A 16,225-nucleotide genomic window follows, 5' to 3' on the forward strand; every position below is an offset into this window, starting at 1 on the left:
AACCTGGGGGCGCTCGTTGGAGTGAAAAATGCGGGTTGCTAACCTATCCTGCAGAGTGCGGTAGTCCCTGCCCCTGCTTCCTTCCGACATTCCGGTGGTGTTCGTCCTGCAGTTAGTACGTTATCAATTCCACGTTTCCCCCCTTCCCTGTAAATTTCGGAGTGTGACAGCCATTCCTCTTTCCCTTTGACAGTCCTCTAAAAAAGGCTGTGGGTGACCAAATGGTTGTGTACCTCTTGGTTGATTTTTTTTAAAGCATTTGACCCATCTTCAAAAAAAAAAAAGGGATGATTTCCTCAGTTAGACCTTATTAATTTAGCCTTATTTCTGATAGTAGTTCGTAATTCCGGTATTTTTTCCCATTGTATTTATGAATGTATTTCCCATGTATTTATGAGTGAAAATGAGGTGGTAATTCTTTTCTGCGCGTGGGACTATTCTACTAACTATTCTGAATGTGACTTTGGTGTAAATTCTTTCAATGTGCTGTTATTTCCCTTGATTACATAAACTTTCCACATCTTTGTGGAGTTGGGTTAAATTCTAAGAATGCACGGAAACTGTATCGGCAGCTTAATACGATTTTTCTTATGTGTGGGCTTATGTTTAGAATGTATGTTCTTTGCTAACAATTAAAATTTAAATGTTATTTAAATCTTATTTTCCTTTCCCAATACTGAGTGATTTAAAGGTCATTTCTTCTGTTGTTTAAAAAAGTTCATTTTAGGCGAGCAGGTATAGCTCAGTGAGTGAGCCCTTGCTTCTCCTGTAGGGACTCTCGAGTAGGAGGTCCCGGGTTCAATCCCCTGTACCTCCTAAAAAACAAAACAAAACAAAAAACCCCAGTTCATTTGAAGTAAAACTTTTTGAAATTCCCAGCGTGGAGATTCCTAAATTTTAGAGTGTAACTCTCTAATTTAAAAATAAACATAGTTAACTTTCTAACGGTTACTGTGTTCTATTTTGTTAGTATGTCAAAGGGGAGGCAGCCTATTTTGTTTTGAGATTTCTTCCTTTTTTCCTTGGTTAATACAATTAATTTCTTTCATTTGATTTCTTTGATTTAGTTAGTTTGGCAACATGGCTGTTGATGTTTTTATCTTTTTCTGTCTCCCTTTTTCTCTCTTGTCTTCTCTTACCCCACCAGGTGCTGGAATCTGCTTGTCAGGTTGGGGGGCAGTCTGTGATTCTGAGAAAAGAGCCAAGAAGGGGAACAGCAATTTCTGTCATACAATTCTCCACTCAGTCAAGAGCCACTTTTCTCTTCTCGCCTTTCCCCCTGCTGGGGGCAAGGAGCCCAGTAACTGTAGACTATTTGTTACCAGCTAAAATTCCACTTATCTTAGTTTTGAGTGGATAACTTCTTTTCTAATGTTTTCTTAGAGTCCCTGTTGAATGTACTCCAGTAGTAGGATCAAGGACAGTGACAATCCCTTTTTTCCCTTCTCATTCAGTCCCCTTTTCCTCTCCAGAGGGAAATTACCAGTAAAATCTTATAAATCTTCTACTCCTTGTCAGCTGTATTGTTAGGAAACCCCTAAAGTGGATATTCTAATTTCTTCTGACTAAAGAACACCAATCAAGCCTCAGACATTAGTTTATTGGGGCACAGGGAGAAACATACCATTTAAAATATCCCCTCTTCCCCCATTTTCCCTGTTTGCACTCACCTAGGATTTGCTGTTGGGGTAAGTCATTAGATTTTTTTCTTTATCCACCTTCCCTATGAACTGAAAGGCTGATAGATCATGAACACAGGAAGGGACTGGGGAAAGGGGGCAGATTACAGTGAGTTGTGCTACACTTTGGGAAGCTGGAATAGATTGTATCATCTTCCTCTGGGGAGCAGGCATAGAGACCTAAACTGAATGAAAATGGGTGGAGGAAGAACTTCTATACCTACGAACATCATGTGAAGAGTGTGAAAACCAAACATAAAGTAAGGAGGGTGAGTTATATTGTATGTATTGACAACTCTTTTGGGGACACTTTAGTGAATGTGGATTTGTAGAGACTTTCATGGCTGGTTAGTTTTTAAAATTTTATTTATTTTTCTGGCAGGTTAGTTTACAAAGAGTAATCTGCAAATGGGATTAAGTAATAAACATGAGAAAAGAGCTTTTAGAAATCATAATAGTTAGGTTATTTTTAAATCAGAGAGGAGATTATGATAAAAACAATGAAAAGTATTTTTTAAATGTTACCTGTCTTGGCATGTGCAGTTATTCCAAGAGTTGTGAAGTAGGGAGATTAAGTACAGATTTGGGGGCATTATCATTCATAGTTTGGAATCTTCCTGCTTGTCATATTAAAGTTTGTTAAGAAATAATACAGTACCTCAAAATAATCTGCACACTGTGCTTTGGATTCATGTGCCATATCTTTCTGTATGAATGTAAAATTTTCAGGAAAGGACTGACTTTCTGGTTTCATGGTAACTAATGCCATGGTGTTATTTTTAATGTTTTCTTTTCCAGTGTTTTTTTTCCTCTCAAAATTGGCTTGGAGGACAAAAGCTACAGAGCTAGCCAGCTCTACTCTCTTAGACCCTGGTCTGCATTGAACCCATCTGCTTATATCTTTTTTCCTCTTATTAAAATTAAGGGGTTTGGTTGTTTCCCCTAACTTTACTCATTAGCAAAGCTATTTATTTCAGGATTGGTATTATGATGATGATGGGAGATAACATTAGGCTTGATTTTTTTTTTTAAGTGAAACTGAAAAAATAGATTATGAATTTCTGACAGCTACGTTTAGATCTTAAGGGGATGTATATCAGCTTGATAATTAATACTGAAAATAGGTAAGGTTTTTGATACTCTGTGATTTGATATAGCAAGCTCATTTTTTTTTTAAGAGGCACCGGGAACCAGGTAGGTGGGCACCCAAATGCTTGAACCACATCTGCTTCCCAGCAAACTCTTTTTAAATAACTGAGCCCTTAAGTCAGTCTGTTATATATCAGGTTCCGTGTTTGCTACTGGGAATAACAGCAGAGAATAAAACAGTTGTGGGTTCTCTCTTTATGGAGCTTACAGTCTGACTAATATCATTGATCCCTGTACCTTTATCTGCCAGTCAGTTCTCCCAGTAGTGTCTGGGAGAGCTTACTAAATTCTTATTGAATTTGTTATCAATTTGTGAATTGAAGAGTTAACAAAAATCTGCTTAAGCAGTGGTATGCCTAATTAATTTTATTACCTGTCTTTGAAAAGTAACAGCATATCACTGAGTTATGAAAAAAATAGTAGTCCAAACTTTATATCCCTACCCCCTCTTAAATTTTTTTAGTCTGTTTTAGGCTCCTTAGAATCCACATCTTTTTAAAAATGTCTTTCCCAACCCCCCTTTCTGGTACTAGCTCTTGGCTTTATGTTCTTATAAATTTAGAAATAAGATTTCCAAAATAGAACATGGAGTTGCTACACAAGATCAGACCACTTCTGTGTTACTGCTGTGGTGTCACATCTTTGGCCACATTTCAGACTGTGATGGTTTATGAGCAAACTGCATCTTAAAAATTCATGCAGGTTTGCCCAAACACCATCCTTGGATTTCTTCCCTGATGCTTTGGAGTTCTCAGTTGATAGTTTACTCCTTGGCACGTGATTTAGTTAGCCATATTTGTAGAGCCTTGAGCATGAGTAAATTAATAGTTTCTCAACTCCCTTTTCAAGGTAATTCCTAGAAAGAAAATTTGGAAGGGAAGGCTTGACATTTAATCATGTTAAATGAGAGAACTTTGAGCTATACTGTGCATTGTATTTCAGGATGTGTACTCAGATTTTGTGACATGGTTCAGAGTTAACTTTGATGTCACTTTCCATTTTCCAGTAAAATCATAAATTTTATTTGGATTCCAGAGATAATTTTATTATTTTTAATAAGTTTTGTGTGCCACAGCCTATTTTGGGAATTTTGTGGAAAATGATTATAATCTTAGTATTAAGAGAAAAGTCCTACTTCTAAAAAAATACTTACAAACAATACAAACAGTACCACTCAGTAACAATACTTACTGATGTAAACTTGATATCAAGGGAACAATTTCCTCTAACTTTGAGCACGGTTTGATAGAGTGTATTTATTAGGGTAAGTTTCAGCGGCATATAGTGAAGAATCCCAAGATACTGACATTTCTGTTGCACATAAAAGAGGTAGTTGGGCTAGGGTTGACCCATATCTTTATAGTTTAGATAGTTGCAGGAGTTGTAGCCATAACACTCACATTCCAGGTAGTATGGTTGGAGGAACAGCTAAAGAAGAGTACACCTCCCTTAAATATGCTTCCTATAAGTTGCAGTGCAGTACAGTCAGATCTCATTGGCAGAATTTAGCTAAATGTCTGTATCTACCTGCAAGACAGTCTGGGAAATAGTCTTTTATTTATGTTGACATTGTGCTCAGCAAAATAACAAGTGTCTTGTTACTAAGAAAGAAGTGGAAAATGAATATGGGGAAGCCACGTGTAATCTCTGCTATAGGGTGTGTGGAGTCAATATGTAGGCTCTACCACTTTCTAATTGTGTGACTTTAGGAAAGTTAACTAACTTCTTCTGCTGTAATACCTCCCAAATGAAGACAGTAATAACACAAAGGAATGGTTGTGAGGTTTAAATGAGAAGATACAATCACCTAACACAGTGTCTGGTACATATAATCACTCAAAATGAATTCATTTTCTTTATCCAAATTTCCTTTGATGGTATCTTTAAATATAGCAGAAAGAGTATGAAGAATTCAGAAAACCTGAATTCCAGTTGTGTTTCTATTATTGTATCTTAGGTATGTCTTTCTTTAAAATGGGGATGATATATATGTGTTAGTCACAGAATTATTATATACAGATTAAGTAAAAATTTATTTGGAAAGTGTTTAAACAGTCACATTTTACTATAATTTTTCTTCAGTCTTTATTTATTTATTTATTTTTTAAAAGATTTATTTTTTTTATTTATTTAATTCCCCTCCCCTCCCCCGGTTGTCTGTTTTCTGTGTCTTTTTGCTGCGTCTTGTTTCTTTGTCCGCTTCTGTTGTCGTCAGCGGCACGGGAAGTGTGGGCGGCGCCATTCCTCGGCAGGCTGCTCCCTCCTTCGCGCTGGGCGGCTCTCCTTATGGGTGCACTCCTTGCGCGTGGGGCTCCCCTACGCGGGGGACACCCCTGTGTAGCAGGGCACTCCTTGCGCGCATCAGCACTGCGCATGGGCCAGCTCCACACGGGTCAAGGAGGCCTGGGGCTTGAACCGCGGACCTCCCATGTGGTAGACGGACGCCCTAACCACTGGGCCAAAGTCCGTTTCCCGCAGTCTTCATTTTTTTTAAAGATACATACATCACAGAAAATGTTAAGTTAAAAAAATATAAGAGGGTCCCGTATATCCCACTCCCCACACCCCCAATTCTTCCCACATTAACAGCTTCTTTCATTAGCCTGGTACATTCATTGCATTTGAGGAGTATGTTTTGGAGAATTGCTACACAGCATGGATTATAGTTTATGAGGTAGTTTACACTCTCCCAGTCCATTCACTGGGTTATGGCAGGTTATATAATGTCCTGCATCTGTCCCTGCAATATCATTGAGAACAATGCCAAGTCCCGAAAATGTCCCAATATCACATCTCTCTTTCCCTCTCCCTGCCTCTTCAATCTTTATGCTAAAGGGACCAGATTGTTTGGATAGGAAAATGGTTATACTCTTATTTTTCATCCATAATCATGTCTATAAAATCATGCATCACATACATAGCTGTCAAATTTTTTATGGGTATTAAAGGTGAAGTTACCAGGAAAAAATAAGAGTGAATGTGCCATGGTAGCTTTATTTTTTAAAATTAATTGATTAATGAATTTTTCCCATATAACCCACCCCTACTCCCCCACCACATTTTGGTAAATTGTATTTTTTTGAAGATATATATGTCACATAAAAAACGTTACATTAAAAAATATGAGGTTCCCGTATACCCCCCACCCCCCCAGCCCACTCCTCCCATACCAACAACCTACCCCATCATTGTGGCACACTCATCTCAGTGAACACATTTTGGGGCACTACTGCACTACATAGATAATAGTTTACCCTGTAGTTTGCACTCTCCCCCCAGTACATTCAGTGGGTTATGGCAGGATATATAAAGCCCAGCATCTGACTCTAGTATCATTTAGGACAACTCAAAATCCCAAAAATGCCCCCACATCACATCTCTTCTTCCCACTCCCTGCCCTCAGCAACTACTGTGGCCAGTTTCTCCACCTCGATGGTAAAATTCTATTACTCGTCACAGTAGAATATCAGTAAGTCCACTCTAGTTCATATTTTATTCCTCCATTCTGTGGACCCTGGGATGGTGTTCGTTCCACCTCTCGATCAAGAGGGGTCCATTTGGATGATGGATGCAGTTCCTCTGCCTGTAGTTATAGGCACTTTTGATTCCCTGGTGTGGTGTTTGACCATCTTCACCTACCTGTTAGCTGACCTGGGTAAGACCAGTGAACCAGAGAGTAGGAGTCGCCACTCTGCTGAGGCTCAGGGCCCCATGGTAGCTTTAAAACATAATGTTCTTTGTTTTTGAGGTATACTATTTAAGAGTAAAGAAGGGACTCTGGGGACTGTCATACATTTCTTTTCTGACACTGCTTAAGCCATCTTTGATTAATATTAGCCTCCTACTCTGACAGCATTTCCAGTCTACCTTTAAGTTAATGTGGTAAAGAAAATGGCATTTTATAAACTCCTAAACAGTGATTTTTTTTTTTTACCAGATGGCAGACATTTTATGGTTGTATTTCACAAAAATAAAACTTGAAAATAAGCTGTCTATTCATTTTCCTTGCTGCGTAGCAGGGCTTTGGGATTGGTGACTCTAATGGCCAGCTGGCCTGCTCTTTCTTTGATGGCTTTGTGGTTCTTGGAAGAAACATTGTGAGCATTCTCAGCACAGTAAGATTTGTTGCACATCAGCCGCACTTCCAACTCCTCGACTATATGGGCCAGGAACTTTTGGAAGCCTCTGGGTAGCATGTGCTTTGTTTTCTTGTTCCTGTAACCAATGTTGGGCATCAAGATCTGGCCCTTGAATCTTCTCTGCACTCTGTTGGCAGTGCCTCTGGGTTTCTGCCAGTTAGCTTAATTTTGACATATTTGTCTGACTGGTGCCGGATGAACTTCTTGGTCCTCTTTTAAATGATCTTGGGCTTCACGAGGGGTCTGAGGGCAGTCATAATGCCGGCTAGGAGATGGTGGCCACTTTTGTAGTCTGTGCTGAGGAAGAGAGAGGCCAGAGTGATATTTTTAAAGGAACATCTTAGCTAAAAAGATGAGATTGTATGGGAATTAACTATAGGGACTTTTCTTTTGTGATCATTTCTGGGGAACATAATTAGTGGCTGATTGGGTAACTGAGCTCACAGTTATTAATTGAAGATGGTTATTAATTTGTTACCATTTGAGAGTCTTAAGATTTTCATCTTATATCCTGTATTTTTAGTTAAAAGCTACAAAGATTTTTTTCCAGTGGGGTGGTTCTTGATTGCCCCCATCCTTTTTCTTTAGGAGAGATTGAGGATTGAACCCCAGACCCTCATACATGGAGAGCAGGCACTCAATCACTGAGCTACACCCATTATCCCCTCCTTGTTAATGTCTTTTTCCCCTTTACTCCTACTCCTCTTCTCATTTCTCTCATTCTCTCTCAGATACCATTTTGATAGTACTTTTGGGTAGAATAAGGGAAAGGAAAGGGGAAATTTTCATACATGTCCAAAATTGTGTTTTTGTTTGAAAAGAATTGGAAGCATTAGAACTCACTGAGAAAAACCCTTGATGAAACAGATCTTTGGTTTAAAAAAGAAGCATGAAATTGGTGTTAAAGGGTACAATTTTTTTTAAAGGATTTTATTTATCCCCCCCACACACTTTGCCATTTAACACTTGCTGTCTGCTCTCTGTGTCCATTCACTGCACATTCTTCTCTGTGTGCCTGTCTTCTCTTTAGGAGGCATCCAGAACCAATCCTGGGACCCCGGACCTAGGAGAGAGGCACTCAATTACCCAAGCTACCTCAGCTACCTGGTCTGCTGAGTCTCTCAGTCTCTTCTCTGTGTCTTCCTTTGCTGCATCATCTTGCTGTCCAGCTCTCCGTGGCATGGGCCATCAGCTCTCTGCAGTGAGGGCCAGCTTGCCTTCACCAGGAGGCCTCGGGAAGGAAACCTGGGGCCTCCCATATGGTAGATGGGAGCCCAATCGCTTGAGTCACATCCACTTCCCCAGGGTACAATTTTATTAAGTTTTATGCAGGGAAGTGCGTTTGTCCCAACTGATAGGCGGTCCTCCTACTACACGTGAGGTCCAAGGTTCAAACCCAGGGCCTCCTAACCAGTGTGATGAGCTGGCCTACACGCAGTGCTAATGTACGCAAGGAGTGCTGTGCCACGCAGGAGTGACACCTGTGTAGGGGAGCCCCACACGCAAGGAATGCGCTCTGTAAGGAGTGCAGCCTGCCCAGGAATGGCTCCGCACACACGGAGAACTGACGCAGCAAGATGATGCAGCAAAATGAGACACAGATTCCTGGTGCTGCTGACAAGAATACAAGTGGACACAGAAGAACACACAGTGAATAGACACAGAGAGCAGACGACTGGGGGGTGGGGAAGTGGAGAGGAAAAAAAAAATGCGTATAGTATGATTTGGAGGGAGCGTCTTGGGACTTCGAATCAGGAAATCTTTGAAATCCAGGCTGTTCTACTTATTATTTTTTTAAAACTTGAGATAAGTCTCTTGATTTCTTTTAACTTCAGTTTATCTGCATTGACTGTAATATCTGAATTGTAGTTGAGGTAGTATATACAAACATGCTCATTAGATTAGTTATTTCTGTGTCTGAACTTTGATAAATACATTTACAATATTGCGCTGCTTTTATGTGGCATATGCTGGAAGTCCTAGTTAATGAGGATACATGGATAAGAATACCTAATTCCTCTCTGCACTTCCTACTTGAATAGACATTTTAAATGAATTATAAAGACAAACAGTAAAAATGTTCTTGGCTCGCTAGATATGTTTGTGGAACCTTGTTTGAGAAACACTATACTGGGCTTATTGTATGAACATGCCCTTCAATGAAGACTTACCCCTGTAAAAAAGAAATTGTCTTTATAATGAATGGAATCATTTAAAAATTTGCCACCTACATGAAAACAAAAAAAACTAAGACTTCATCTTACAGCACTGGCAGACCCTAGTTAAAAAACTCAAACCATAAATTACAGTATATTGTAATATTTGCAAGATATATGTATAATAAGGTGATGTAGACTCATGGAGGAAAGATGACTTCAGGAGTCAGGAATATATACTCTAAGAAAAGGGAACCATGAGAGAATACATTGTAGTCAGAAAATTGGAAGGGAAACGGACTTGGCCCAGTGGTTAGGGCGTCCGTCTACCACATGGGAGGTCCGCGGTTCAAACCCCGGGCCTCCTTGACCCGTGTGGAGCTGGCCCACGCGCAGTGCTGATGCGCGCCACGCAAGGGTGACCCCGCGTAGGGGACCTCCACGCGCAAGGAGTGCGCCCCCGTAAGGAGAGCCGCCCAGCGCGAAAGAAAGTGCAGCCGCCCACACTTCCCATGCCGCTGACGACAACAGAAGCGGACAAAGAAACAAGACAAGACGCAGTAAATAGACCCAGAGAACAGACAACCGGGGGAGGGGGGGAATTAAATAAATAAATAAATAAATAAATCTTTTAAAAAAAAAAAAGAAAAGAAAATTGGAAGTAAGAGAGAACAGAGAGTAGATTTGTTTGGGTGCCTTTATAATTTTCCAGGTATCATATAGTGAATACACTAGAGATGGAGAGAAGGGAGAAATTGTGTGTGTATGTGTGTGGTGTGTTTATGTAGTGAGGGTAAGATGAAAGTCAGAAGTGATTCCCATATTTGGGATTGAGTGCCTGATGGCATTAATAAGGATGAGAAAAACAGGTGCTGAAGCAGGTAAATGAGCAAAAATAAGTTCAGTTTTTTTTGCATGGTCCACTTTAGGCAACAGAGGCATCATTTAGTTAGGGATGCCCAGTAGGCAATTAAAATGGGGTTTGAGAGCTTTCAGTTTGAAAGAGACATGTGGTAGGTTACTGATATATTCAAATTTTAATGATTATTGTTGAAATTGAATGTGGATGACTTTTCTAGAGGAGAGAAAAGGGAACTGTTACGAGGAAAGGGTCATTGAAAAGGAGACAGAAGGAGTGCCTAAAACTTAATCCACAAACCTGCTCCAACTCATATTCCACATTGAAGAGTGGATGAGATAATTACAAGCATGTTTATAATAATTGCCAGATGGAATGAATTCTGGTTGGTATATTGCATAATTTTTTCTTTTCCAACTATTCTTTTTCAGTCTTTTGAATTCATATACTGTGTATTACCTGAAATAGTAATACTAATACTTACTAAGAATAAGATGTGCTTTAATAGGTCCAGATGGTAGATTGTGATTTTGCTTTTTCCTTACTAGAATATTTACCATTGGGAAGGGGCCACACAAGAAAAATGAGGGGAGAGAAAAAATGTTCTCAAACTTTCATTTTAATTTTTCTTCTCTTACTTGAATGCAATTTTTCACTCTCTTCATTTGTCCTTCTGCAGGGAAGAATAGATTGAAATAATGTTTTTTTTAATATACCTTTGGAAACTTTGAGGTTTTTGACTCCAAATATTGAGCTTTTCCTTTGTTGAGGAATCTTAACCTAATAAGAAAAATAATACTAAGCTTTAGATCCCAGGAGTGTTTTCTTGAAAAATTTTGTCAGGTAGAAAAATTAAATTATCCCTAGAACTGCTCTAATATGGGAATTACCACCAAGAGTTGGGGGAAGTAATTAAAGTAATATTTTCTAAAATATTTTCTTAAAAAGAATCTTAAAAATATTAAGCATTGAAACAAGTTTGTTCATTTCCAACGTCTAAACAGTAAATGAAGCATTTTATGTATGAGTTTATGATTTCCAGCCTTTTAATTAAAATCCCAGCTAATTAATTACAATTAATTAAAATAAGTATTTGATGACAGCTGTTTTCTTTTAGTATACGTATCCAGAAGTTTGCAAGGGAAGACTCTCTTGTATAAAAGTAATTCTATGTTTCTAGAATTTATGTTTATTTCAAAAGAGTTGCTCTGTCAGTTTATCAGCATTTATTTGGTATCCGATATATATAATTGTTTTCCTGGATTTTCTGGGGAAATAAAGATAGAGGATGAGAGTTGGTTGACTTGAGTTTTCTTATAGGGAAGACTGCTTCCTGTGTGTACTGATATTTGCAGACATCGCATTTATCTGACACTGCAGGAGAATAAAATATTTCCTTTCAAATGTTTTATTGGGTAGCTAAGGCTTGCCCCCTTAAGTGTGAGAAGAAAATTTTATTTTTTGCATGGGACTTGTATCTTCTTAGTAAACATAGTTTGACCTTTTTGTTAAGACTTGGTTGTAAGTTGCACTATCATTTTACTGGACTTTTGCCACCTTTTTTATTTTTCCTTTATTAGTGAATGGGAAAAATAGAATAGTAGATGTTTTAGAATTTTATTTTAAAGAAAGAGTAAGGACCCTGGGTAAGCATGTTGTCCTGAAATAAACATTTTAGTGAATGGACATAAGTAATTATTTTGGTTACTTAAAAGGCTTTTTCTCATAAATCATTTATGCTATGTGATTCTCACGTGCTAATATAGGTACTACAATCTCATTTTTTCCTATGTAGCTATAAATATGTTTATTTTTAATAAAATGCACATATAATACAAGGAAAGAATTGAATATAAGACTACAGATATAAGAAATACATAATTGGGGTTTCTAGTGATTGGAGAGAGATGAGGATATAGTGTTGATAACTGGAATCTCATATATTTCATATTAAGAAAGGATTTGAACTTTGGAGGCAAAGTAAGTCAATGAAAAGTAGATGACCAAATAAAAGTATACTCTTTGACTATAATATAGGAAGTGGCATTGAAAGTTTTTGCTAATAAGTGACTTGCTGTAATTATTAAACTATAGTGCTGGCTTTCCCAGCTGAAAATGGTGAAATCTTATTTCAGGGAAGGTTTCCTAGTTTCTGTATTTTTAGTGATATAAAAAGGTTTTTATTTGAATGAAAGGAAAGAGGGCATTAAACTCTTATTTGCTTGTCCTTGTTTGTATAGTTAGTATATAATCACGTTTATTTATGTAAAAGGCAAGAATTAAGTAGCTTTCTCGATTTACTACCTTATACATGTATTTTCTCTTCCATTTAGATAGAGTTCACATTCAAGAGGAAATAATCTAGGAAAAGAAAGAACAAGCAGATCAAGATGTGTAGCTCTGTGGCTGCCAAGTTGTGGTTTTTGACAGATCGTCGCATCAGAGAAGACTATCCCCAAAAAGAAATCTTACGAGCATTGAAGGCTAAATGTTGTGAAGAGGAACTGGACTTTAGGGCCGTGTTGATGGATGAGGTGGTATTGACAATCGAGCAGGGGAACCTGGGTAAGACTATACTAAGTTATCTTTTGGATTTTTACTTAGAATAAGGTATATGGTGAATCTGCATGTTTTAGGAATAATTAAGAAAAAGAAATCTTCTTAAGTATTATCTAATCTAAAATTCTAGTATATTTTATGTAAAAAACAGAAACACTAGCATTTATTAAACATCCAGTATTGTAGTATTTGGGAAACCTTTGGGAGGGAAATTAAAGATCTACTAATTTTCTTCCATTTTTTCGTTTTTTTTTTTTTTTTTAAGATTTTTCATTTATTTCTCTCCCCTTCCCTGCTCCCCCCCCCCCCCCAGTTGTCTGCTCTCTGTGTCCATTTGCTGTGTGTTCTTCTGTGACCGCTTGTATTCTTGTCAGCAGCACCCAGAATGTATGTCTCGTTTTGTTATGTCATCTTGCTGTGTCAGCTCTCTGTGTGTGCAGCACCATTCCTGGGCAGGCTGTACTTTTTTTGCACTGAGTTGCTCTCCTTACAGGGTGCAGTCCTTGCGCGTGGGACTTCCCTACGCTGGGGACACCCCTGTGTGGCACGGCACACCTTGTGTGCATCAGCACTGTGTGTGAGCCAGCTCATCACATGGGTCAGGAGGCCCTGGGTTTGAATCTTGGACCTCCCGTGTGGTAGGTGGACACCCTATCAGTTGGGCCAAATCTGCTTCCCCAGTCTTCTTGTTTTTAAATATCTTGTTTATAAGGTGTTCCTAAGGAGATTGGTACCTTCTGGGGCCTCTTGGTAAATTAATGAAAACCCGTGTGAAATTCTTTATAAAATAAAGGTTTTTTTGTATGGATAGAAGTGGCTTAATGATTTGACTTGGTTGACAATCAGTATTTCTAGTAGTTCATATATGTCTCATTGTTATAAGGAGACAGTATCCTAGAAAACCATAGCAATTCTTTAGGACTGACTTCAGGAATCTAAATCTTTGCTTTGGAAAGTTATGACTTAGTATAACTAAATTAATCTTTTTTTTTTTTTTTTTTTGGAGGAAGTATTATGTGGTGGCGTGTGAGTGGAATTTTTGATTGGCATTCAGAAAACCCTTCATAATTTATGAAGGCATTGCAGAAGAATATAATAAGCTTTTTTTTTTTTTTGCTTTAGGCAAATTTTTGTGTTGAGTTAATTAAGGTAAATAAAGACTAAGGTAATTCCTTAGGTCTGGGCTTCATGGGAAGGGACAAAATAATGTCTTTTCATATCAAACTGTTTGACATCTCTGTCAGATAGCCTTTCCAATATTAATTAAAGTAGAAATGATTTTTTTTTTTTCCTCTTTGGTGTGGAATCACTCCAAGATTCTAAGAGTTTTGCTGATTCTGGGAAATATACCATTAAGTAAAAATTGGAAATTAAGTAGGAAATTATTTTCTAGTTTTCCTTTACATATAATAAGCTTTTTGACTTCAGTCAGAATGAAGCCACATGATTTAATTTACCTATTGATAAAATAAAATAAATACAGTGGAGCCTTTTATTTGATACTGTAGGATAATTCCATTCATAATTGGTAGATTCAGACTGTCTGATTAATAAGCTGTAGTAAGTAGAATTTCTTATCAGATGATCACTGTTTATTATCTGCCCTCTTTGCATTTATTTCATCCTCAGTACCTTTCAGCAGTTATTACTGCTTTAGAAATGTTTCTAAACATTTATGATGTTTATAAGAACAGTGCTCACTATTTTATTTTCAGTCCAGTTCTCTTTCTAATATTTGTGCCTAATCCTTATATATAAACTTAATTATTCAGGTTCAGAAGATCTGGGGTAAAACCTGGTTGATGCTGTTATTAAATATTATTTGAACACTTACTGTGTGCTAGTTACTATGTGCAAAATTAGACATGGTCCCTGTGTCCTACATTAAACAAATGGTCATGCATAAAAATGTTCAATTATTTTAACTTTGGTGTTATGAATGAAAGGAATGGATGCCACTTTGCAGCCCTCCTGCACTTGTTACACATACCCTTGAACAAATCAAGGTAAATCTTTTTTCTAAAATTCAGTATCTTTGGTATGCTTTTTCAACTTAAATTTTTTTCAGTTTAATGTATGCACAACTGTTGTTGCAATTGGAGTCAGAAACTTAGATGCTTTGTTGTTAGGAGCTATGCTGTTGAGGTCTATATGAGACGAGACAAGCCAGTCTGGCGTATTTACTCATTCAGCACAATTCCCACAGGCTTCTGATTAATGTTCCTGTGTATTAGAGGTTGGAAAATCAAAAACTTTTTGAGTCCTCTGCAGGTAGGCTTTTCTGTGTGATCTAGTGTCTGTCAAGAATACACAGATCTTATGTACATGGTAAGTGTCATGGGTTGAAAAAAAGCTAAGATTAAAAACTTCTGCTCTTAATTTTTATCTCAGGTGCCTATAGGACATTTTTACTTAGTTCTCAACTGTCTTTTCCATGTAATCTGTTAAAATTGAAGTCTTTTTTATCTAAAACTGTCTTATCTCAGCTTTTTTGTCTGTTTCTGACATCACCTTTTTTCCACTGACCTGACTTTCTAATATGTCAGTCTTTCCTCTCTCAGGCATTTCTAATCTTCATTAAGCACCACTTTTTCGTGTTTCACATTCTTTTAAAATACTTTCAGAAGCTCACTTTTTCCTTGTAACATTAAATCTAATTATTTTTATTTTTTTAAAAGATTTATTTATTTTATTTCTCTCCCCTTCCCCCCACTTGCTGGGTGTTCTTCTTTGTCCGCTTCTGCCGTTGTCAGCGGCACTGGAATCTGTGTTTTCCTCTGTTGTGTCGTCCTGCTGTGTCAGGTCTCCCGTGTGTGCAGCACCACTTTCGGGCAGCCAGCACTTTATTTTGCGCTGGGCGGCTCTCCTTATGGGGTGCACTCCTTGTGCGTGGGGTTCCCCTGCCTGGCAGGGCACTCCTTGCAAGGAGGCCTGGGTTTGAACCGTGGACCTCCCACGTGGTAGACGGATGCCCCAACCACTGGGCCAAGTCTGCTTCCCTAAATCTAATTACTTTTAATACCTCGTTGATAAAATTTATTGAGCATCTCCTGTGTATTCTAGGTTTTTTGACATTTTACATATTTTATATTAATTTCAGATCATCTTTTAGGGAAGGTAACATTACGATGTTTCTGATGAGGAAACAGACCCTATCATAGATTAGAAACCCTGTTCTAAACTTATTGCTGGCTCTCCTTGATATACCTGCGGTGCTTTTTTTTTTTTTCTCTTTAAAAATTTTTTTGTTATTTTTTAATTATTTTGTTTTTGCTGTTGCTTCTTGATAAGATAGACTGTGCAACATTGATCTCTCATTAGACCCTGTTCTTTTCCTTGGATTAGTCCATTCACTATTGAAGCTTAATGTCACTTTTGTTCTTACTGTTTCTTTGTTTTTTCCTCACGTATTTTACTCCATCTGAATGTTCTCCTTCCTTAGTCTTTTTACACCTCCCTAAAGAAGTTGAACCTGACTTTTTTTTTTTAAGGTTTATTTTTTATTTCCCTCTCCTTCCCCACCCACTTGTCTGCTCTCTGTCCATTCACTGTGTGTTCTTCTATGTTCACTTTGAACTTGACTACTTTTAACGTACTTCATGTCTATGGAACACAACAAAATTCTTAATTACAAAGTAATTTTTCTTCCAGGGAATTTATCTTTTCAATTTCCTAAGTCCAGAG

At 37.8% G+C, this 16,225-nt stretch overlaps 1 protein-coding gene across 15 annotated transcripts in view; it reads left to right on the top strand.

Annotated features, from left to right (window-relative positions):
- RIMKLB (ribosomal modification protein rimK like family member B) overlaps window positions 1-16,225 on the top strand; it is an 81,328-nt gene that overhangs the window by 1,783 nt on the left and 63,320 nt on the right. For 5 of the 15 annotated variants that reach the window (XR_011646661.1, XR_009182080.2, XR_011646663.1 and 2 more), the window contains exon 2: window positions 12,316-12,547. Coding sequence is in view for 9 of the 15 variants with exons in the window: in XM_023587896.3 (XP_023443664.1) it covers window positions 12,373-12,547 (175 nt within the window). In the remaining 6 variants the exon portion in view is untranslated. Of the gene's footprint in view, window positions 1-1,147; window positions 1,949-12,315; window positions 12,548-16,225 lie in introns of all 15 variants that reach the window. The other 10 variants (XR_009182082.2, XM_058282739.1, XM_023587895.3 and 7 more) reach the window with 5 other exon arrangements.

This window comes from Dasypus novemcinctus, chromosome 20 (assembly GCF_030445035.2).
Source record: "Dasypus novemcinctus isolate mDasNov1 chromosome 20, mDasNov1.1.hap2, whole genome shotgun sequence".
NCBI classification, from domain to species: domain Eukaryota; kingdom Metazoa; phylum Chordata; class Mammalia; order Cingulata; family Dasypodidae; genus Dasypus; species Dasypus novemcinctus.